This window comes from Trachinotus anak, unplaced genomic scaffold (genome assembly GCF_046630095.1).
Source record: "Trachinotus anak isolate AG129_WGS33_773 ecotype Australia unplaced genomic scaffold, CSIRO_AGI_Tana_v1 ptg000031l, whole genome shotgun sequence".
NCBI lineage: Eukaryota > Metazoa > Chordata > Actinopteri > Carangiformes > Carangidae > Trachinotus > Trachinotus anak.
The window spans coordinates 3,744,556-3,767,106 of NW_027273882.1; the positions used below are offsets into that span (position 1 = coordinate 3,744,556).

Genomic DNA, 22,551 nt, shown 5'->3' on the forward strand with positions numbered 1-22,551 from the left:
AGCTTCTCAGCTTTTTATTTTAGACCAATCATTCACAATGATGTTTTTGGTTTGATAGGTAAACATTCCTGGCATCCTGTTTTGAAACCGTACGATACCACACACTAAACTTTGCACCGTAAAACGGTGACAACATTTTGAGCTGCGGGGATTTTCAGTACACATGTGGGTAATTTTCCACTTCTGCTAGATGTAACTTCAACAAGCACTGCACAAGCCCACAATGTCATTTAGTTAGTCACTGTTGAAGTGGCACATTAAAGGTTATGAAGCTGTTTGTGTGCACCAGTTGTTCCACATAAGAAGAATGATGTGTTGTGTTGAATTCCCCGTGTGGCTGAGCCTTTCCCCTTTTTGGCCATCAGCAGTAATCCACTAAACAACACTGAGGATGTCACATATTTAAAACAGAAAGAAGTGATAGGGAAATTTTGGTGGTTTTATAGGGAATCACTCAGAACCACCCACAGTGTCACCTCCCACAGGGCACACAACTGACCTCCTGTGGTGACACTGAACAGCTGCAGGTCACAATATGTTCAACAGTTATTTCACCAGGTGGTGCTGTTGTGCCACATTTGACTGAGTGTGATGGTTAAATAAGTCTTGTAACCATCAATTTTGCACTGGACCCCTCGTCCTCAATTTGTGCCACTTTGGGAGAACACTTCTTAAAGAAGTGATGGGAAACCAGCCAGACTTTATCACTGATGCTGAAGAGGGATACCATTCATCTGTCTCAAATGTGGATTGCAGTGTCCGATAGATTCAATAACTCTCCTCCTATAGGTGGAAGCCATGACAGACATTGTGCAAATATTAATTAACAATAGCACTCAGGAATCTAGTGAATCATTAAACCACTTTAACTGCATTTTTAGTAGGAAGTTTTTGACATTGAAATAAAATCTTTTCATAAATATATATAGCAAACATATAGATAGCAAATATGTCAGCATGAAAAAAAAATACACAAAACATCTTGAGTATTTTATTCAGGTTGAATGATGCAACCATGAAAGCAAGAACTGCAGTTCTTTCCAAACCTGAAGCTACTTCAGTGGAAAAGAGGGACTTTAAATGATATGTTAATATGAATGAATTCACTGTGTGAGCATCGACAGTTATAATGATGTTATAATGACAGTAATGTTGTGATGAAAGGCAGCCTTGGACAAGAATCAACTCTTCGGGGAGAAAAAAAAACTCCATTTCCCATGATCCTTTGTTCCACTCCGCAGTGATGTGGGGTGTGGTGGTTGAATGACTGTGTGTGCATGTATGTGTGTATATCTGTGTGTGTGTGTGTGTGTGTGTGTGTGTGTGTGTTGCCTACAGGAGGAGAGCTGTGTCTCTCCGCACAGACCGAGAGCCGCAGATCCAGTCCGGAGCATCTGTGTGCGGGGGTCGGGGAGATGCGGGCAGGCGTCGGTCTGTAGCGGATCTACCGGGTGTTAAAAATCAAGACGACATGAGTATAGTGTCTGATTATCATAAATTAATGTTTTCATTACCGGCTTTGTGGGGTTTTCTTTCACCGAGTGGCTCTGGACGTGTAGCGGGACTGCAATGGAGCGTCGATCCAGCGCGTAAGATCTGCTGACCGTCTGTTCGCAGGCCAATATTACAGACAGCAAGCCTTTAGAAACAGTGGCATCTCAGCATTTGTACCGGTGCTCATGTGATTCTCTGTTGTTAGGCACTGTAGCTGTTTGCCTTTACGATATGATCGAGAAGCCATACTGAATTTGATGTTAATGATTTGAAAATCACTGGCCACAGGCAGACGGGAGGATATTCAGGCTGATTAAAGGCTTCATTAAGGTTTCCAGCCTGTTTCGATGAAAGTGATATAAATTCATTTTGTTAAAACACTCAGAGGGCAGTCATGTCAAAAAACAAGAGCAGTGAGTCAGTGAAGGTGGTAGTTCGATGCCGCCCTTTGAACCGGAAAGAGGAGTCCAATGGGCCTGCAGGGTGCATTGTGCAGATGGATCTGAGGCTTGGACAGGTGATCCTCAGAAACCCCCGGGCACCAGCCAGCGAGCCCCAGAAAACATTCACATTTGATGCAGTTTATGATGCAAACTCCAAACAGCGAGACCTGTACGACGAGAGTGTGCGGCCTCTGATAGACTCAGTGTTGGCTGGGTTCAATGGCACCATATTTGCTTATGGTCAAACCGGAACCGGAAAGACTTACACCATGCAGGGCGCATGGATGGACCCAGAGAAACGGGGTGTGATTCCCAACGCTTTTGACCACATCTTCACTCACATCTCCCGCTCGCAGTCTGATAAGCAGTACCTGGTGCGGGCGTCCTACCTCGAGATCTATCGGGAGGAGATTCGGGATCTTCTCGATCCCAACCACGCCAATGCCAGAGCCTTGGAGCTCAGAGAGAGTCCAGACACCGGAGTGTACGTCCGAGATCTGACATCATGTGTTTGCAAGAGCATCAAGGAGATCGAGGAGGTGATGAACGTGGGCAACCAGGCGAGGGCGGTTGGGGCGACGGACATGAATGAACACTCTTCCAGGTCCCATGCTTTGTTCTTGATCACGGTGGAGTGCAGCCAGCCGGGACCAGATGGGAGGAAACACATTCGAGTTGGACGCCTCAACCTGGTGGATTTGGCTGGCAGCGAACGCCAAGCCAAGACTGGCGTCCAGGGAGAGCGCCTCAAAGAAGCCGCCAAGATCAACCTTTCCCTGTCAGCGCTGGGGAACGTGATCTCAGCACTTGCAGATGGGCGCAGCGGCCACGTGCCGTACCGGGACTCCAAGCTGACCCGGCTGTTGCAGGACTCTTTGGGCGGGAATGCAAAGACAGTCATGGTGGCCACCTTAGGCCCAGCTCCCCAGCACTACGAAGAGACCCTCACCACCCTCCGGTACGCTAGCCGAGCCAAGAACATCCAGAACCAGCCAAAAGTCAACGAGGATCCCAAGGACGCTCTACTACGGGAGTTCCAGAGGGAGATCGCTCGCCTCAGGGCCCAGCTCAGCCACAGGAAGTGGAGGAGCAAACAGAAGAAGGAGCAGGTGGAGGGCGAGGGCTGGGAGAGAGACGGGGATGAAGAGACGGAGGGCGAGGAGGAGGTGGAGGTGGAGAAGGAGGCAGAGGAGTACGTGAAGCTGGAGGAGCAGCGGTTGGAGAGGGAGAAGGAGGCCATCAGAGAAGATCGATTCCTGTTGGCTGAGGAGAAGCAGAGGCTGCTGGGAGAGAAGGAGAGGATGATGGGCGACCTGAGGAAGGAGCAGGAAGCCACCGAGCAGCTGACCGCCAAGTACAAGGTGAGAGGTTAAACCTGAGCCCAGCTTCTTTCTTTCTTTCTTTCTTTCTTTCTTTCTTTCCTCTTCAATTCATTCTACACAAAAATACACAAAGGACAAAATATGAATGAGTGATCATTCAGAGAGTACGACATCAAACAGTCGTAACCAAGAGTAAAAACAATAACCTGGGTAACAGAGTTGCATGTTGGGAGTAAAACTCTACTGTAGGTGACTTGGATCAGCATCAAACTCTCCCAGTTTAATCATCAGTACAAAAGATGAACAGCTGAGGCAGAAAATATCAGCTTCTTTGATAAAAAGTCAAAGGTACGAGCTTGTGCACGTAACAATTTTGAGGTATCAGTTAACCTCAACTCGCAAGGTGCAGAACCTTGCACATATTGAAGCCGCTGAAAAAATGATGTACCTTATATAATGTCAGATCTTTCTTTGAATCTACCAACATATCATCTAATAATCTGCACAACACTACAAGCTCTCTCTCTCTCTCTCTCTCTCTCTCTCTCTCTCTCACACACACACACACACACACACAACCCTCAGTTGAAGGAGTCAGATTAAGGACATGTGGTCCATGGGATTATCATGTGTGATAATCTGATGATCCGTTATTAAGTGACATTATGAAAAGTAACCCTGGGAGCTTCATGTCTAATTACACCTCAGTGTGTGTGTGTGTGTGTGTGTGTGTGTGTGTGTGTGTGTGTGTGTGTGTGTGTGTGTGTGTGTGTGTTAAAGCCCAACCGATACTGAAAATTTCTAAACCACTTTACACAAGACTGCAAAATAAAACATACAGGTGATATAAGGCAACAACTACGAGAAGCAATCAGAAATACAATTAACATTAAAGTGTCTTAAAGTATTTAAGAATCAGTGCAGAAAGACCAAAGGCAGTGTAACCAGCAAGAGGGCGATCAGTAAAATTCAATAACACCACCAAAAAAAGTTGTCAATAAAAGCAAAAGTAGTCAATAAAATTAGGTAAAATCGGGAAAAGCTCTAAAAGTAGATTTTAATGCACATGAATGTCACCAAAGAACTGTAAATACACTTTTGACAAAATAAGAGGTTAGACCCCTGTGGGTTCATCGATTAGTCAGCTGACAGTCAGTGTCCATTCAAGTCTGTCAGAAACTCCACAACCTGAGTTCGTAACACAGGCTCTCCGTTCAAAATACGAAGCCTGCAGGGTTTAAAGTGCTAAACATGCACTGCAAGCTCCACAGCTGGAGTCTGGCTTTCCTCTCACTCCAGTCAGCTCTCCACCGTCACCACGTGAAGCCTCCACACCCAACATGAGGTAACCCTGAATACCACAGTGATTCATCAGGGTTATTTTCTTATCTTTTAGAGAGTGAACTGATCTCTGTGCAACTCCACTGTGTTGATCCAGTGGTGCCACTGGTTCCAGTGCCTGTTGTCCAATCCACAGTCTGTGTGGGTGTCTCATATTTCCAGACAGGAACTGTGGTCATTGTAGCTTAAAATGTCAGTTCCCCCCTTTTGCCCTTCCCAAACATACCAACAGCCACAGCCAGCAATCAAAGACTGAGTCAGTCCTGCATCAATTACTTGCTCTGATTCATGGGCATATCTAGTCAATAAGTCACCCGTGCAGAATGACTGCAGTCTATAATACTGCCTGGACCATCCAACACGAGACGCTACTGGATCAGCTTACTGAGCTGCAGCAGGCAGCCCGAGGCACTAACGTGAGGAGGGAAAAAATACTTTCAGTGTAACTTCTATAGGAACAGTAGAATGGCAAGTAAAGGGTTTAGACCTAAAGGAAACATCCTCGCTTTCTGTTATTAATTTGTGATGTTCTGTGTATTTTCGGAGCAATAAAATGCTGTAAAATTTTGGTTTTATTCACTTTTCCCTCGACCTACCTCAAGTGTCTTTTACAGCTCCCAGAGCAGAGGTGTGAAGTTGATGCAGTCAGCTGTGTAGGTGGAGGGAGCGATAGCAGCAGGAATAGTGTAATAAAACACGCAGTTTTTACAGTTTGGAAAATATTACAGTTATCCCCATGTCTCAAAGCACAATATGTTTTATGGCTGAATGGAAAGTGGACAAATTGATCTGTTTTTCTACAGTGGCAAAACGGTCCAGATCAATATCATGATATAAATAGAATTATTTTTTCTGATACTGACAAAATAGCAAATACCTGCAAAATCACATTTGAATTGAAGTGAAATGAAATTTTCTAAGACAACAAAATACAACCAAATCATTGTGATGGATTGAGTAACACTTGGAAACAGGTTAAAAAAGAGTTTTAAAGCTAAATGCTCCAAAAATAAACAGAAGATTTCAAATTGATAACAGAAAAAGAGGAAAATGTGCTTAACTTGACCAAAAAATGAATAAAAAGAGAAGTGTAATACATTTGGATGTGAAATCTTTTTTTGTGGATTAGATGTCCATCTCTGTTTTTGTATTTGGTGTCTTTTTCTTGATTTTTATTACTAACCAATACATAACAAAATTAGTTTATACTTGCAGGTTATGTGGCCAACAGTGCTTATTTCTCACACATATTTATGGATTAATTTGCCTCAGCAAAAGAGACATTTCAGAGTGGCATATTTATTATATTTTTAGTAAATGCATTCATCAGCACACACTCGGAACAAAAGGTCTAAAATCTCTCAGGTTTGCAAAAAAGACAGAGCGCTTGTGCTGCACTTGTGCCGCCCACCTCCTCGTTTTAGGAGCGATGCCAGCGCACATTCATTTTTGCTTCATAGGTTGTGGTACTTTTCCTTTGTGAGCGAAGGTGTGAGGTCTGGGGAGGTCACATGAGACCGTGCTGATGTACATCCTGATCCCGTGCCCTTCAGACCGAGTGCTTTCATGTACATTTCTGGGGGAGGCTCCTCATATTTCTCCCCGTCACGTTGTCCTCCAGAGCACCGTGGGGCTGACGCTGTTTTGTGCTGGAGCGAATGAAATCTCCTGTGATCGCACACCACAGAGACCCTCAGAGGGTCTGGGTGTTTGATGCCGACTGAGGTGGCTGCTGAGTGATGTCGCTGCAGAGAATCAGCAGAACTGCTTCTCCTCGTCCTCCCCCTCGAGGAGGACGATGATTAAGGAGATGAAGTATTTCCTGCCTTTGATGCATCGCTTTGCCGCTGGTGGTTTAAAAGGAAACCTGAGTAACCTTAAAGCGATATTTGTCATGCAAGGAACAGATTAAATTGTTTGGTCCAAGATCCTAAAATTTAAAGGATGCATCTGTTGATTTTCCATATCTTTCTTATTGTCAACAAATTCCATGAAAATCCCAAAACCATCAATGATTTGATCCTAAATACTGTCTGATAGAGCTTATTCCTCTGGGCCATAGAGCTCCATTGTTGTCTAAAATGCAATGTGTTCTCATTTATTGAGGCTTGTAAAATATTATATTATGAGCATTTACATCAAATTAGTGATTCACAACAAACTAAAAAAAGATATAAGAAAAATGAGCAAAATAAATGAATAAAGTTTAATAGGTGATGACAGTAATTTAAATGTGGACAAAAATAATAAACAGCTAGGGTGTTTGATGATTAAAACAAATTACAGATTGGCTAAAACAGCCTTTCCAGTTTAGGAGACCCCAGCCTAGCCTTCCTCTGATTGGCTGACACTGATATTAACCCACCTATCACAGAATGTTGCCTGAAGGTTTTTTCACTTTTCTCTCTGCTCTCCTGACCAATGAGAGACAGGTTGCCAGGCCCAAAGTCAGAATTAGAGAGAGAGAGAGAGAGAAAAAATTCACTCCAAAAAAATCACCAATTATAGATAATATCAGAGTGAAAAGCAGTTGAGTCTCTGCTCCTCTTCCCTCTGTCTCTTCTCTGCCACACACACAAACGCACACAACAAATGTAAGTAGGTCAGGAACCAGGAACCAGGAACCAGCCTTGTGGAGCTGTGTTGGGTCAGCTGGTGTTTCTGCAGGGTGCTGGTAGATAAGTGGCCTCCAACGTGCAGCGCTCCATCTGTGGACTGTGCTGCCATGTCGGTGCAACTGTTATTTAGCCTCTGCAGGTGCCACCAGCTTCAATTTACAGGGGAAAATATGATGTCAGACGCCGTGTTGGCCTCGTGTGCCTCTCACGTTCTTGTCTTCACCATTTCTCTTTCGCTGTGATGTGTGAAAAAGTTGGGATGGATTCACACAGTGAGGATGTATTGGGCGTTTGTGGATCTGGGCTGAGGGAAGTTTTATTTGAATGTACATTTAATTTAAATTTATACTCTGAGTAAGTGTGTCCAAATCAAGTTTCCCAATCTGAGTCCTTTAATAAAACATCTGCTGACACCAAATCCAGTGTGATGATCTATCAGATACTGAAGGTCGTGATTCAAAGCTTTAAAGTTTAAATTATTGATGATGACACATGAAATTGATGTGACACAAACCGCTGCTGAGAAGATGTCTCACTCTGTCTGTGTTTTTGGAACTACAGAAACTCTCAGTCCACTTGTGGTTGCACAGCGGTGTTATCTTGAGTACAGACACCAGGACATCTGTGAGAAATGAATTCTGCACTTGTTGTAAAACTACTCGTAAAAGCTACTTTTAATGGGGGCATCTATTCTGCTGGCTCTGGCACAGGACGATGAAGTCTCCGTTCTTAATCCTGCCTCGCAGCTCTGAATGGTGGGTGATTTTCCAACCAAGGAAACAGTTGTCAGTGAGCTCAGCTGCAGAAATATTTGAAATGCTGAAAAACTTCGTGCACTGTGTTCAGCAACTCAGATGTTTAACAGAACTATTCCTAAAAACTGTCGGATGGAATAATTCATGCTTTTTTAAAAAATGTTTTGATAAAGTCAGCATGTTGTGTGAATACGTTCCGCTGTATATTTTAGTCAGTCAGTGTCTCGTCCTGTCAACACTTATCCACGCTGACACACTCCACTTTGTACAACACATTGTTAAACTGCAGGAAGTGGTGGCTCTGATGTGCCGACAGCAGCTGTTCAACTCGGCTGCACAGATGTGGCGTATTTGTGCCAGTCTCAGTCTGTCGTGCCTGTTGTCGTTTCTGATTGGCAGACACATGGTCGGGATCATCACAATGCTGAGCCGGATAAGGAAAAATTCTTCTTCTTCAGTACATTTCAGCAGCAGCTTCTGTCTGTTATTACCCTTTACACTGCAGTTCTTGTTCTGCTGACTTTATCATCTTTTTACAGTCTTTGTGCTGTTATGAAACAGGTATCAGTGCTGTTGAGAGTTTCATGCTGAGCAGCAGCTTCTCATAAGGAGGCTGCTGTGTCCGACCCTGTGGACTATTCTTAGATCCTTTTTTCTGGGTCAGAACTGTTCTGCCTTCCTTCTTCTTACTGTCTCTCACATTAGAGATGTCTTTTTCCTTTCTGTTCGTGTCATTTATTTTATTCTGTGTCTTTAAAGACGACTTAAAAAGCTAAATCATGATTTTATTTTAATAAGAGTTAACTCTGATACTCACATCAAGGTTGTATCTTCTTTTGGGAAAACCTCACTGCAACGTCCATGTTGTAGATCTTCTGTAGCTCTTTCAGTCACATCACATGATTTCAGATTTCCAGTTTGTGAGCACTTCAAGGGCTTCTCATCCATATTGGCCTAAAAGCTGTTGTTCAGAGATCATTTTTGACCTTGTGATCACTCCATGGGCTGAAAGCTCCAGAATAGCTACTAAATGGACCTTATGAACATTTTCTGTTATCCTACCCCACAGTGCCTCGTCTACTACTTAATTTAGGAATTTTCTGTATTTCCCAGAATAACTATTTTAGTTGCGCCCTGGTAAATAGGTCAACATCATGCATCTTCAATTAAACGTTAGTGTTTGGAAATGTTGCTACAAATACTCGCAAAGTGAAGAAGGTTAATAAATAGGAGTAGGAAAATAATATTAGAGCCAACCAGATCTCAAGTGTGTGAATTCAATAAACTGAGTCTAAGAATAAAAAACTCCTCTGTGGCAAGCTGCCCAGATAAAGTCTGTGTTGGGAAACACTGGGCTGTTTTCTCTCTGATGCTTTTGATCTTCTGATTTCTTTTGTAAGGAGCCTTAAATAGATGTTGCATTGTCAGCCCCGACAGCAAACAGAGGAGGACCAGTGGGCCCGAGGCAGAATGATGGTTGAACCTTTCCGATGAAAAACAACATTGGAAAGACAGTGTGTGCTTACAGTTTCTAGACCCATTAATGCATGATCTAATCCTCGCTGTCTTTTGTTATCAGAGGAAATCGACATTGACCGTGCATTAAGGCTTTTCCTACATCCTGCCAGCTGAAGTTCAGCCAATCAGAGTGCACGGTCAACAACAATGCCCACTGCCTCATAGGAAAAATTGCTAGCATAGCACACACACACACACACACACACACATAGATGCACACATACATGCAGGCCTGTATGGATAGAATGTCTGTTTCCTGTTTATATAGCTGCTTTCCTGTCTAATTAGAGGGGAAAAGAGCCTGGACAGAGAGAGGGCCTGTGTGTAGAATAGAATAGAATAGAATAGAATAGAATAGAATAGAATAGGATTTCTTTATTGTCATTGTACTGGTGTATAGAGCAAAAGAACTATCCGAGAAGACACACATACACACATACACAGACATGCACCTACATGTGCGAAGGAAACTGAGAATAATTAAAGAAAATACGATATGTTGTCTTTGGCGGTTGTTGCTTCAGTGCAGAGTTCACTGTGGTGATGGCCTTGGTAGAAACTGTCCGTCAGTCTTGTGGTGTGTGCTTTGATGGACCTGTAACACCTTCCTGAGGGTAGAGGCACAAACAAGTGATGGGTGGGGTGAGACGGGTCTTTGAAGATGCAGGACGCCTTCCGGGCAGGCAACAGGAGCTGTAGATGTTCTCCGGGGCAGACAGATGTGTGTGTGTGTGTGTGTGTGTGTGTGTGATCTTCTGACTGTCTGCTAAGCCGTTTTGTCAGCCCCTGAGCTGTTGTCGTACCAAACTAGGATCCTGTGTGTCATCTCTCAGTGGAGCAGCGTCAGCAGGTTGACTTTACCGACTGTCCTTAGTATGTAAAGCCACTGTTGTGCCTTCTTAGGTGTGTGTGTGTGTGTGTGTGTGTGTGTGTGTGTGCGCAGGACGCTGATAAACAGAAAAGAGCTCCTCACTGCACTCCATCATCGAGGGCTGCGTCACTGAAATATTGATGAATCAGCTCTGTGTGTGTGTGTGTGTGTGTGTGTGTGTCAATGTGTGTTTGTGTGTATACGTGAGGTCTGTGTGTGTGTGTGTGTGTGTGTGTGTGTGTGTGTACTTTAAGTCATGGGATCGGTGGAGAAGCCAGAGCCATTTCTTAAACGATACACACACTCCTCTGTCTCCCGTACAAGGAGACAAACAAACAGAGTCAAAGAAACATCTGCACATAAACATAAAATGTTAAATTTCTGATTATCTTTCAAGGCACGGGAGGCAGTTTTGGATATTTTGGATGCAGACGAGATTTAATATTTGGCAAATGTAACCACTGTAGCTCATAAAATATACAAAGCAATTATCAAAACACATGAATAATTAATTCAACTATTTTTAGACAAGCTGTGTAAAGACTTCAGTGCATCAAATTAGTTAAAAACAAACATCCAAAACATCCTTCTTTTCATCTTAAAGGAGGAGTTTGATATTTTATATTTTATATTTATATTTCTTCTGTCTATTCAATATGAGTTAAGATAAGTAGTTAGCTTAGCTTAGCATTAATGCTGAAAACCCGACACCCGCACCTCTAAAGCTCTCCTGTTAACATGTTTTATCTGAAAAAACACAAGTGTAAACCTACATGTTGTGATTTAACATAAGCTGTTTCCCCCTATTTCCAGTCTTTATGCTAAGCTAAGCTAACCGGCTGCTGCCTGTAGCTTCATATTTACCAGTATTAATGCTGTTAATATTCTCATCTCTCTCTCTCCAAATAGACTGAACATATTTATTTCCCCAAAGTGTTGAACTAGTGCTTTAAACTTGTGGCACTGTTCTGCTGATAAACAACATTTGCTTCACAAAAACTGTATTTTAATCTGAATCTTATGTCGTTTCTTTTTTATGGAGTAAATTACTTGAAAAAATGCCAAAAACACAATATGTTGAAATATTGAATTTACTGTATTCAGACCTTTACTGACTCAAATGAAAAAAGAAATAGAGGAATGTACCAAGATTTAATTATTAGTATAGACCTGTTACACACACTCTTCTTCATGCATTAATTATTTATGCATTACGTAAATCACTCTGAATTGCCTCAGTCAGAGCACGATCATTACCCTCTTGTCTTGTAAAAAGATCATTTCACAGCTCAGTCGACTGTGTGAGGTTTGTTCTTTCTGTCAACAAATAAATCTCAGAAATGTCCCTATCAACATACATATAATAAACAGTGGATGATAAAACCTTTATCAATACATTTGATTAATTCAGTAAATTAATTGCCGAGAATAACAAACGAAAATGTGGTTTGATGTTATAGCTGAAGGAAAACAGCACTCAGACACTTGCTGTGACGTATGAGCTCATTTGAATACATGAACAGGAAGAAAAGTCCTGTGCGTATTAGGTTTCTGATAAAAGGATGTTTCCCAGGTTTATCTGTGGGTTGGGATCTGCTGATTGCACGTCACTCGCTGGATCTCCCTCGTGTGTGGAGATGACTGACAGTGAGTGAACGGTAATGAGATTTTAGCCTTTAGGTTTTTGCTCCTTAAGTGGCTCCTGCATCGACCAGGACTGATGCGAAACAGATTCTCGGCTATAACGTGACCTTTGCTCTCTCTTCCCCTTCATTCTGTCTCTCTCGTCTTTTCCTTCTTTACTTCTCCCTCTCTTCTGCTGCGTTTCAGCCTCTTCCCCAGCCAGTCTCTCTGCCTCTCTGCCGCACACATGAGACCTGTTGTCGTCACATTGTATTTATAGCCCGCTCGCTCCCAGCAGGCCCCGGCCCCCACCGTGATTGGCCGGCTGATGCGGACGAGCCAGCTCAATATGCAGCGCTTCCCATTCTCTCCACTTTCCCGTCAGGAAATGAATCAGTCACAGCCGGAAGAATTTGAGCGCACACTTATGCGCAGATTATACATCCACGCACAAATATGCAGGCTGGCACTCATGCACACACACGCACTCACAAGCTCCAGGAGAAGTGTAATGTAATTATGAACGCTTCAGTGTTTTCTTCTTCTCCTTTTAGTTGTTGTCCCCAGGACTCTACAGCTCAGAAAATATAAAAACCAAAACATACAGCATGTCGTTAGACGAGTGATAATATTACATATAGGAGATTATAATGATTATCCACGTGTAATGATATAAATATGTAAGAGCAGCTATTCACACACACACAGCTGCACCAGTGGAAAGTAACTAAATATATTTATCTAAGGTATTTGTACTTCACTTGACTGTTTCCTTTCCATGCCACTTTACATTTCCATCCCTCTACAGTTCAGAGGGAAATATTGTCATTTTTACTCCGCTATAATTATTTTGGTTTTGCTCATTAGTTAAGGCAGTGGAAAACTCCAGTAGTCACCACATGCCAACACATATGATAAGAAAATTGTGAAAATTACACAGCTATAAACAGTCTGTGAGATGACACCGGATAATGTGGTTGACAGAATACAAGGCAATAACAGTAACAAAGATCTAACAGCCAGCAGAGATTAATTATCATAAACCTCTTGAAAAGCTTAATCGCTGCAGGTGTGATTGATATCCATAGATATAAAAGCAGGAATTTACGGTCACATGGTTTTATTTATTTGTTGCTGTAGCTTTTTGGTTGAAGAGCCCCTAACTTCTGCCTCCGTCCTTTGTCCGAGCTCCCTGCGCAACAGAAATACAACTTCCACTGTTCTGCAGCAGAATAAAGAAATCTGTTGTAGCCCGTCAAGCTCTTAAAATGAAACTAAAAAGTGAAATGTCTTTCTCTTCTTCTTGTGGATTAGATATGAGTGTCGTCAGTCAGTGAAAAGTAGTTCACAATCAGAATGAGTCACATATGAAAGCTGCTTTACAGCTACAGTAAAAACAGCGAGAGATCCAGGCCTGTGAGTTAATGAGCTGCGGTTACAGGACGGTTTATAATGAAATTAAACTTTGCTGTGACCTTTAGAGAGCATCAGACATTATCTGTGTGTGTGTGTGTGTGTGTGTGTGTGTGTGTGTGTGTGTGTGTGTGTGTGTGTGTGTGTGTGTGTGTCTAATGACTTGAATAACAAGTGAGTCGTGTCTCATGTGATTGAAGGTCATTTGGACCCTTCACTGAGTCATCGTTCTCCCTCCTCCTCCTCCTCCTCTTCCTCCTCTTCCTCCTCTCTTGCCTGCTTTGTATCTTCACTGCTTTCATAGTTTTTGGATATTTTTTTGAACATAAAATATGAGTCTGGTTTTTCTCCTAAGCTTTTTTATCTCTTAAATTATCCAAGACCTGATTCAAAGACTCCTGACCCAGTGATCGCAGCAAATTCAACGTTAGATTAAATAATCAACTCAAACATCACATTAAAATGGAGACTTCAGTTTGTAGTCTATGCAGCAAGATCCCTTTTAACCGTATTTTTTAACATTGTTTGTTCATTTATTGCCTTCACACATGTACGTGCACATACATATAGGCTATAGACAGGTACAGATGTATGAGTAGGAATATAAAGTTTTTTATTATTACATTATAAACAGATTATACTGTATAACTCACACAACTGTATGTTTTGTTAATAATGTTATATTTATATATTAAAAATGTCAAGCTAGTTTTGTTAAGCATGAGTTTTACATTATTGAAGTTTCCTTAAAGTTCGGCTCTATGGGAAACATGATTTTCTTTGTGGGAGTTACATGAGAAGATTGATAGCACACTCCTCTCTGAGGCTAAACTCGAAGTTTGAGCCAGGAGATAATTAGCCTAGCCTAGCATTAAGACCACAGCCAATAGTTACACAAAACATAGTGCCTCTAAAAACCATAAGATGTTTTTTTATATTTCAGTTTGAGCACAGAAACAAGACACAGTGAGATGTAGAGGTGTCGGTGGGTGTGTTTTTAGCAGTTAGCCTCGGACAGAGCCAGGCTATGCTATGCTCATCAAAAGAAGTTTACAGCCACTTAGTTCATGTCTTTAAGCCTGAAGCTTATCTTTGGCTTGAACTTGTTTCAGGGGGGAAATAAAACATAGCAGTTCTTTGTATGAGGCAGGGAGCAAAACTGAAATTTAATGCAAGAGAAATACACTAATTTCTTCTTATGAACTCAGTGCCTGCAAGCTGTTTGTTAGGCTAACCAGGGGACATGTTCAATATAACAAACTGCTATTCATTTTTAATTAGACGGTTTGTGAATTGATGCAATTGAGGTTTTGACACAGTTTCATGAGCCCAGTGAGTCACAGACCAGTCAAAGTCTGTATGTAAGGGATTTGTATCTACAGTTGGCAAGAAAAAGTAATTAAAATATATATTAAAATATGATCAGATCTTCATCAAAGTTACCATAATGAATAAACACTATCTATAGTAAGTAATAACACATATATTATTGTATTATTCTTGCCCAAACTGAATGAAAAATATAAAATAACCCTCAAACATTTTGAGTTTGCTATTCACAAGAAGGATCAGCTGATGTGAACCAGAGAGCTCAGAAAACCGACGATCAAAAATTGTTGATTTGCATAAAGCTGAGTTTAGATATTCATCAGTCCACAGTGGCACAAATTATCTACAAGTGGAGACGGTTTAGTTCTTCGGATAATCTCTCTAGAAGTGGGCGTCCTGCTGAGACGACTCCAAAAGCACAAATCAGAATAATCAAGAAGAAACCCAGAGTAACAACACAAGGCTTAAAGGAATCATTGGAGCTGGTTAACATCTCTGATCTTTAGTCTTCCATGTGCAAATCATGGAGCATGGTGTCTTGACGTCATGACCTGAGGCTGCGCCGCCATCAAGTTTATCACAGTGTATTGCAGGATAATGTGAGGGTGGCTGTCCGCCTGCTGAAGCTCAGTAGAAGTTCAGTGATGCAGCAGGAAAATGACCCTAAATCTACCACAGAGAGGTTCAACCAGTTATTAAATCCAAGGGTCCTCTTACTTCTTCATCCAAGACTGTGAACGCTTAACGGGTGTGATCGATAAAAACATGAAAGATTAGATCTGTTTGTGTGTTATTAGCTAAAGCACATTGCGTTAATCAATACTTGTGACTTAGATGAAGATCAGGTAATTCCACAGGTTTTCATACTGTTTTTGGCCACTGTCTCCAACCAGCCTATCAGGGGCAAGAGGCATGGGCTGCATGAGAGAGAAAAACCCTGACATGAATCAGCCCTTTAATGAAGCTGAAAGAATATGACAAAACACAAAGGGCAGCAAACCAGGCAGTCACACACACACACACACACACACACACACACACACACACACACACACACACACACACACACACACACACACACAGAGGACACAAAGACAGCTCAAAACAAAGAGGCTTTCTGTAAAGACCTGCTGCAGATGCATCCTCTCTGAAGGACTCCACTGTACTCTCTGCATGAGTGTGTGTGTGTGTGTGTTGGTTCATATAATCAAGTGGACAGTGTGGTATGTGCATGTATAGGCTGCACACACACACACACACACAGTCTTTTTGTATAAAGTCCTGAGCCTGGAATGTAGCCAGTATAAAAAGGCCGTGGCCCCAGCTTGCCCTCCTCAGGCCTCTTTTTTCTCTGTTTTTCCTCCTTCTTTTTACATTTTCACCTCTCTCCTGTTCCTGTTTCTCATCTCTCATTCTTCTCGTGTTTCTACAGTCATTTCAGATTTCTGCCCTCGGGGCAGAGATCATCCGTTGTCAGATAAAGGCAGAGTAGACAGATTGCATCACTTCAACCTGAGGCTTTTAATCTCCACGGTAACAAGAGATGCTGTAACCAGAGGCATGAAATTATAATGATTCTTCATCAGAGTCAACACTTGTGTAATGAAATCATTTTAAAGGGTAGAATAATAACTAGAAACTCTGCACAAAGGCTGCACAATGCTTCATACTGTGATTTTGTTTTTTATACCAGAGCTGGAGACATTATGTTTTCAGGTCGTCCGTCTCTCTGTATCATATCTCAGTAACACCCTGAGGAAATTTCTTCAAATGTGGCACAAACGTTTACTTGGACTAAAGGATGAACTTATTAGGTTTTGGTGGTCAAAGGTCACTGTGACCTCACAAAACAGGTTTTTGGCAATAACTCATGAATTCATGTGCTCATTATGACACAATTTAACACAAATATCTATTAGGATAAAATGATAAATTGATTTTACATCCAAATGGTCAAAGGTCAACTTCACTGTGACAAATGCTTTTTACCTCTTACTTCTTAGATTATTTAATGCTTGAACGCAGGAAGGGGAGATCGTGACCATATTTCCTGCAACTTGGCGAGTTGTTGAAGGCGTACAATTATAGTTATGGGGGGCGGCCCAATAGCGGAGTGGTTAGGGCGCGTACCACATGAGCTGATGCTCTTAGCAGGCGAGCGCCGGTTCGACTTCCCGACTGGCCCGACTCTTTCCTGCGTGTCATTCCCCCTCTCTCTGTCCCTTTCCTGTCACTCTCTACTGTCCTGTCGAATAAAGGCAAAAATGCCCAAAAAATATCTTTAAAAACAAAAAACTCTAGTTATCGTTATGTTTAAATGCTCACAGCAGAACTTTCGATACAGTGACTTCAGACGCACCATGTTTAAATCGTGTCATAATTAGCGTATGAATTCATGAGTTATGGCCGAAAACGTGTTTTGTGAGTTCACAATGACCTTTGACCTTTGACCAACAAAATCAAATCAGTTCATCCTTGAGTCCAAATGGACATTTGTGCCAAAATTAAGGGGATTCCCTTTAGAAGTTCCTAATATATTGCGTTAACAAGGTAATTTAACCAAAATCATGATTTGTTTTGTTTTCTCTTTCTACTGTATCATATATTCAAGGTGCATGGGTCCGTCCGCTTTATCATTTCTCTGAAACACTAAACACTACTGTGAAACTATGACCCACTGCAGCAGGATGTGATCATGTCCTGCTAAAGTCTGTCAAAACTGGTAAAGCCCCTCTGACATCCAGAGCTCAGGGTCGGTCAGAACAGCTGAGAGAAGAGAGGTGTTTCGTCAGGAGGAGAAAGAGGGACAGTGTGGGTGGTCATGCTCTGCTGTTTGATTGTTGTTATTTACAGAGGTGGGAAGCAGGTGGGGAAAACTGACAGCCTGTATTTCATCTGCTGCACAAAACACCCAGAAAAGGCTCCTTTGGGAAGAGTGTTTGGGAAAAGACAGGTGCTTTCAGAGAATACTTGGCAGGTGATTGGACGAACCATCTGTCTGTCATTTGACGTAATGGGAGAGCGCTGAAGAGGAAACACAGCGCACAGCGTTAAGAGCTTTGAAAGCTAGTTTGCATGTCAGTAGATGATTCCTGGCATCTGTGGAAGGAAACTTTGTGCATGAGAGGCAGAAATACCAGAACAGTCTCTTCTCTGTAGCCTCCAATAGTTCCTCCCTCACAGGATGTGATTGGTCCCAACCAATGTAATTTAACCACATGTGAACAGCATCTGGCAAGATGGCTTCTTGCATCCCGCTTATGTTCATGGGCAGCACTGTGTGTCTGTATTTCATGTGTTGGAGTTTAAAACCATTGTTTATTTAAGTTAGATTTTTTTTTTTTATTGTGAAGATTCTCAGTCATCTCAGTCCAAGAAGGGCTGAATCGAAGGCAACTGGACTTGGTTGTAGATATTTGAGGACATTTCATCCAAGAGGCTTCTTCAGTTCTGACTGACTGGGGGGGAGACCCAGGTATTTCACCTCTGTGGGGTCCAATTGTCCTTGATTCAGCCCTTTTTGGATAAAAGTCAGCATCACTAATTCAGGATAGATAACCATCCAGAAGAGACTGTGGCAGATAGTTGTGACTGGTCGTCCTGATAATACATTAAAAAAATTAGCTTGTCAGATATTACATGATTTCACAAAGCTAAAAACCATTAATCATTGCTTTAGGTAATCAGAGGTAAACTACAGCACTCAGATAATCACAGGGCTCAGGAGGATTTGACTTCATTGTTTCTGTAAATTTCTATGAAGTTTATTAAATTAGCATCAAATTCAAGGACCTCAGGAAGAGTCTGTGTTTTAAAGTTACACACTGTGTTTCTTAAAGGCTTACTCTGATGTTTTAAGGCTCATTAATTAAATCAAATTAAAATAGAATTAAAGGATTTAAGGGATTAAGGGATTCTTCACCAGTAACATAATCACTGGTGTCAGGTCAAGCATTTCTTAGGAGGAGTACAGTTGTGTTGGGGTATTTAGGACTCAGTCTCAGGCTTTGTGAGACATTCACACTGATAAGTTTTTGTCTTGTGGAAATGCAGCCGGCACTGATGGAACCAGCGGAGTTTCCAGAGTGATTCATGTCTGAGGTCTGACACCCGGCAAAGTTTCAGCAGAGCTCAGCTGGTTGTTGCACGGTGTCATCATGTCGCTGCTAAGCTGCCCACTTCCAGCTCCATCTGCCTCATCAGCACAAAGTCTGCAGCCCCAGAACACACACACACAAAGACTTAACTGTTAAGAGGAAAGACACTCAATCCTTATCCTTGCTGAATTTAGGAAGTTTATAACAATTAAAGACCATTGAGCCCCAGTCTGATCTGCTCCGAGAGGGATCAATGCAAAGATAGCAATTAATAATCAATACAAAGGCTGATGACTGAGCAGTCTTCTTATTGTCCAGTTGAATCATATGCCACCATGTAAATGATCAACAATGTCAGAAATCAGCAGAAAAATTCAGTTTATCTACTTCAACACTGAATAGAATGATTTAAAACCAATTGAATTCAATAGAGTATCTACACACACACACACACACACACACTTCATCCTACATCAGGGCTGCTGAAATTTTATGTTTATATATTTATATAATTTTATGTTGTTTATCTTTTAGGTTTTGTTTATGTTTTATTAAATTTTAATTGCTGAATTAAGCAACTTTTTCTTGTAATAGTACGACTTTTTCTGAAAAATTACAACTTCTTGTAAAATTACAACTTATTTCTTAAACTATTCTATCAAAATATTGTATATTTTTAATATGCAAAGGACAGTTGTGCTTTAATACTTTTGTAATTTAATAGCTTGAGGTTTTTGATGTGCCGTCTTTGCCAAAGTGACTGATGATGAGTGACTGTGTTGTGTCTTCAGCTTTTGGCGAACACTGTAGCTGTTACCAGAATGCATTACAGTGTTTCTCATGATTATTAACCCAAATGTTGTTAATATTGTTTCAGGCGATGGAGAGCAAGCTGCTGGTTGGTGGGAAGAACATCATCGATCACACCAACGAGCAGCAGAAGATGCTGGAGATGAAGCGGCAGGAGATCGCTGAGCAGGTGAACCACTGTTTCTGTGTATAATGTATGTTTTACTATTACAGTAAGAGGTTATTGTTACTTTCCTTGCTCATGTCCCAGTCTTTTCCTCCCAATACTTTACAGCTGTTGTCTCTTGTTTGTTTCACTCTCCTCCTCCTTATTTCTCCTCTTTCTCATGTTTTTCATATTTTCTCTCACATTTTTGAATAAGAAACTTTGGATAGTCAAAGGGCCGTCACAGGAAGGATTCATGCAATTTTTCTTTTATGTTCCTGACTAAGAAAGACTGACATTCAGGTGCAAGTTTTCAATCAACAACAGGACTTAAGAGTTGAGGTTAATCAACAAAACAAAATGACTGCCGACAACAGAGGGTGATGCAGATGGACAGGAAGGTGACGTTTTGATTGATGCTTTCAGACGCGGAGGGAGAGGGAGATGCAGCAGCAGATGATGGTCCAGGACGACGAGACGCTGGAGCTGAGAGAGACTTTCACTTCTCTGCAGCAGGAGGTGGAGGCCAAGACCAAGAAACTCAAGAAGGTAAAAAATCTGCAGATGCTGTGCGTAACATGGAGACAAGAATCACAGGTGCACACTGTCCAAATACAGAAGGCACGCACATATATACGCACCAACTGCATTTATATTTGTATATAGAAGAGTAAGGATGTGTTTTTAAATGCACACACAGACACACACAGACACCTTCCTTTTTTGTTCCTAATATGAGTATATCCCTCTTTCACCCCTGAACCCCTGAACCTTGACCTGGACCCTAATGACCCCCTGCCTCGGACACATGCTCCGTCCGGACACACACTTAAATCTCAGTACCTCAAGGTTTGTCCTGCCGTTCCCTCCTCCTTCCTGGACCTTTCCCTCCCTCCCTCCGTCTGTCTTTATCACCCTCTCTCCATGTCCTCCACTCTAACACTCTCAGTCTGGTCAAACTGTTCAGGATCTCCCAGTAACTCACTTCCTAAATCCTTCAGTGCAAGCCCTAAAACCACACTCCAGACCCTGTAAACCTTTTCCCTGCTCTTCGCACTTCCCATTCTGATGCACTGGCCGAGCCAGCAGGACTAACCCCGAACAACCCACTGTGTGAATGTTGATGACAGTGCAATGTGACTAATGATCCTGTGTTGATTTTTGTTCCCCTGATGGCCTAACGTGACCTGCGTGCCTTCCACCCTTCCCTCACTGCATGGTGTTGTCCCTTTGATGAAAAAAAAAGAAGCAGAATGAAACGTAGAGTTGCTCAGAGACCACACAGACTTTTAGGTTTAGATTCGTGTTCTGAGAACAACTGGTTACTCATGAACTGATGAAAAGCAAATCAGATGTCTGCATGTTATTGTTGCCCTTCAAAATTAATTAGATTTCATGAGCAGATCAGAATGAAGGACATGTTGATCATTGCTGCTTTGTAGTGGTGCATTAAGTAGTCAGAGCTTAGCAGCTGCAGGGTTGCCAGCTCTCAGGCTCTGTCTCTCACTTTCAGGTCAATACTGGAGCTCTGTTTGTTAACTACAAGTGTTTGTATGTGGGATTTTTTCCTCTGAGTTTAATTAATCTACTGAGCAAAAATAGAAATGCAACACTTTTCGTTTTTATTTCCATTTTTCATTGAAGATCTAAGATTTTTTCTGCACGTGTGGTGGGTTTATTTCAAATAAATTTTCTTCACAAATGTGTTAAAATGAGCTTTTCTCCTTTGTTAAGATACGCATCATATCAAGAGGCTGATTACGCAGCATGATTACTGCACAGGTGTCACCATAAAAGGCCACTTTAAAATGTGCTTTTTGAAAAATTGCATTTATCAGGCACTGAACTGTGGGTTTCTACAGATCTGCATTTTTTGGGGGAAGGGAGTCAGTATCTGGTGTGGCCCCCATTTGCCTCATGCAGTGTGATAAATCTCTGTTGCCACATACTCAGAAAGGGCTCATTATAGTGAAATAACCATTCATTTCATGGGCAGCAGCTCTGGTGGACGTTCAGCGCTCTATCTCAAAACGTGCAACATCTGTGGAGTTGTTTTCTGTGATAAAACTGCACGTTTTAAAGTGGCCTGTCATTATGAGCAGCCCAATCCTCACCTGTGCAATAATCACGCTGCGTAATCAGCATCATGATGGGCCACACACACCGATCAGATGGATTATCTTAACAAAGGAGAAATGCTTTAAACACATTTGTTAAGAAAACTGAAAAGAAATAAACCCTCTCTGTTAGATGTTTCATTTCAAACGAGCGTTACATTTATATTTTTGTCTAGTTCACTTATAGTCATCACACAGCAGCAGGAACAACACTTGCATCTTCAAATTGGGAGAGGTGTGCATTTTTTACACACGTAGCGCATTAGCATTTTTCATTACTTATTTATATCTCCTGACATGGAAACAGGAGACAAGATCAATTGTTGCTCTGTGTTTTTATACACATCAGACAGATCAGCTGATACACACATGAATTCCTAGTGTTTTTGGGTTTTTTTTACTGTGAAATTATTTGGCGCCCTGAGCTCCATCAGATCTACCAGGACATTTTTACTTGGGCTGTTTGTTTTGTTTGCTGATAGTGACACTGAGCAGATTGAAGAAAAGCCCAGTAATCTTCTTTTCAGGAACACACATTCAGAAAAACCATTACACTGCACAACCTCCGCTTGTCACAATCACCGCCTCTTTCACAAACACTGCTATTGCTCAGATCTCCTAAAACAAAGAATGTAAGCACAGGGACTGTAGAGCA

General features: G+C 41.8%; 1 protein-coding gene across 1 annotated transcript in view; it reads left to right on the forward strand.

Moving 5' to 3' along the window:
- The first annotated feature begins 294 nt into the window (after positions 1 to 294).
- Positions 295 to 22,551, forward strand: part of LOC139612208 (kinesin-like protein KIF3C) — a 30,976-nt gene continuing 8,719 nt past the window's right edge. The window contains exons 1-3 of the mRNA XM_071467531.1: positions 295 to 3,298; positions 19,702 to 19,803; positions 20,206 to 20,328. Coding sequence (XP_071323632.1) covers positions 1,889 to 3,298; positions 19,702 to 19,803; positions 20,206 to 20,328 — 1,635 coding nt within the window. The 5' untranslated portion in view covers positions 295 to 1,888. The remainder of the gene's footprint in view (positions 3,299 to 19,701; positions 19,804 to 20,205; positions 20,329 to 22,551) is intronic.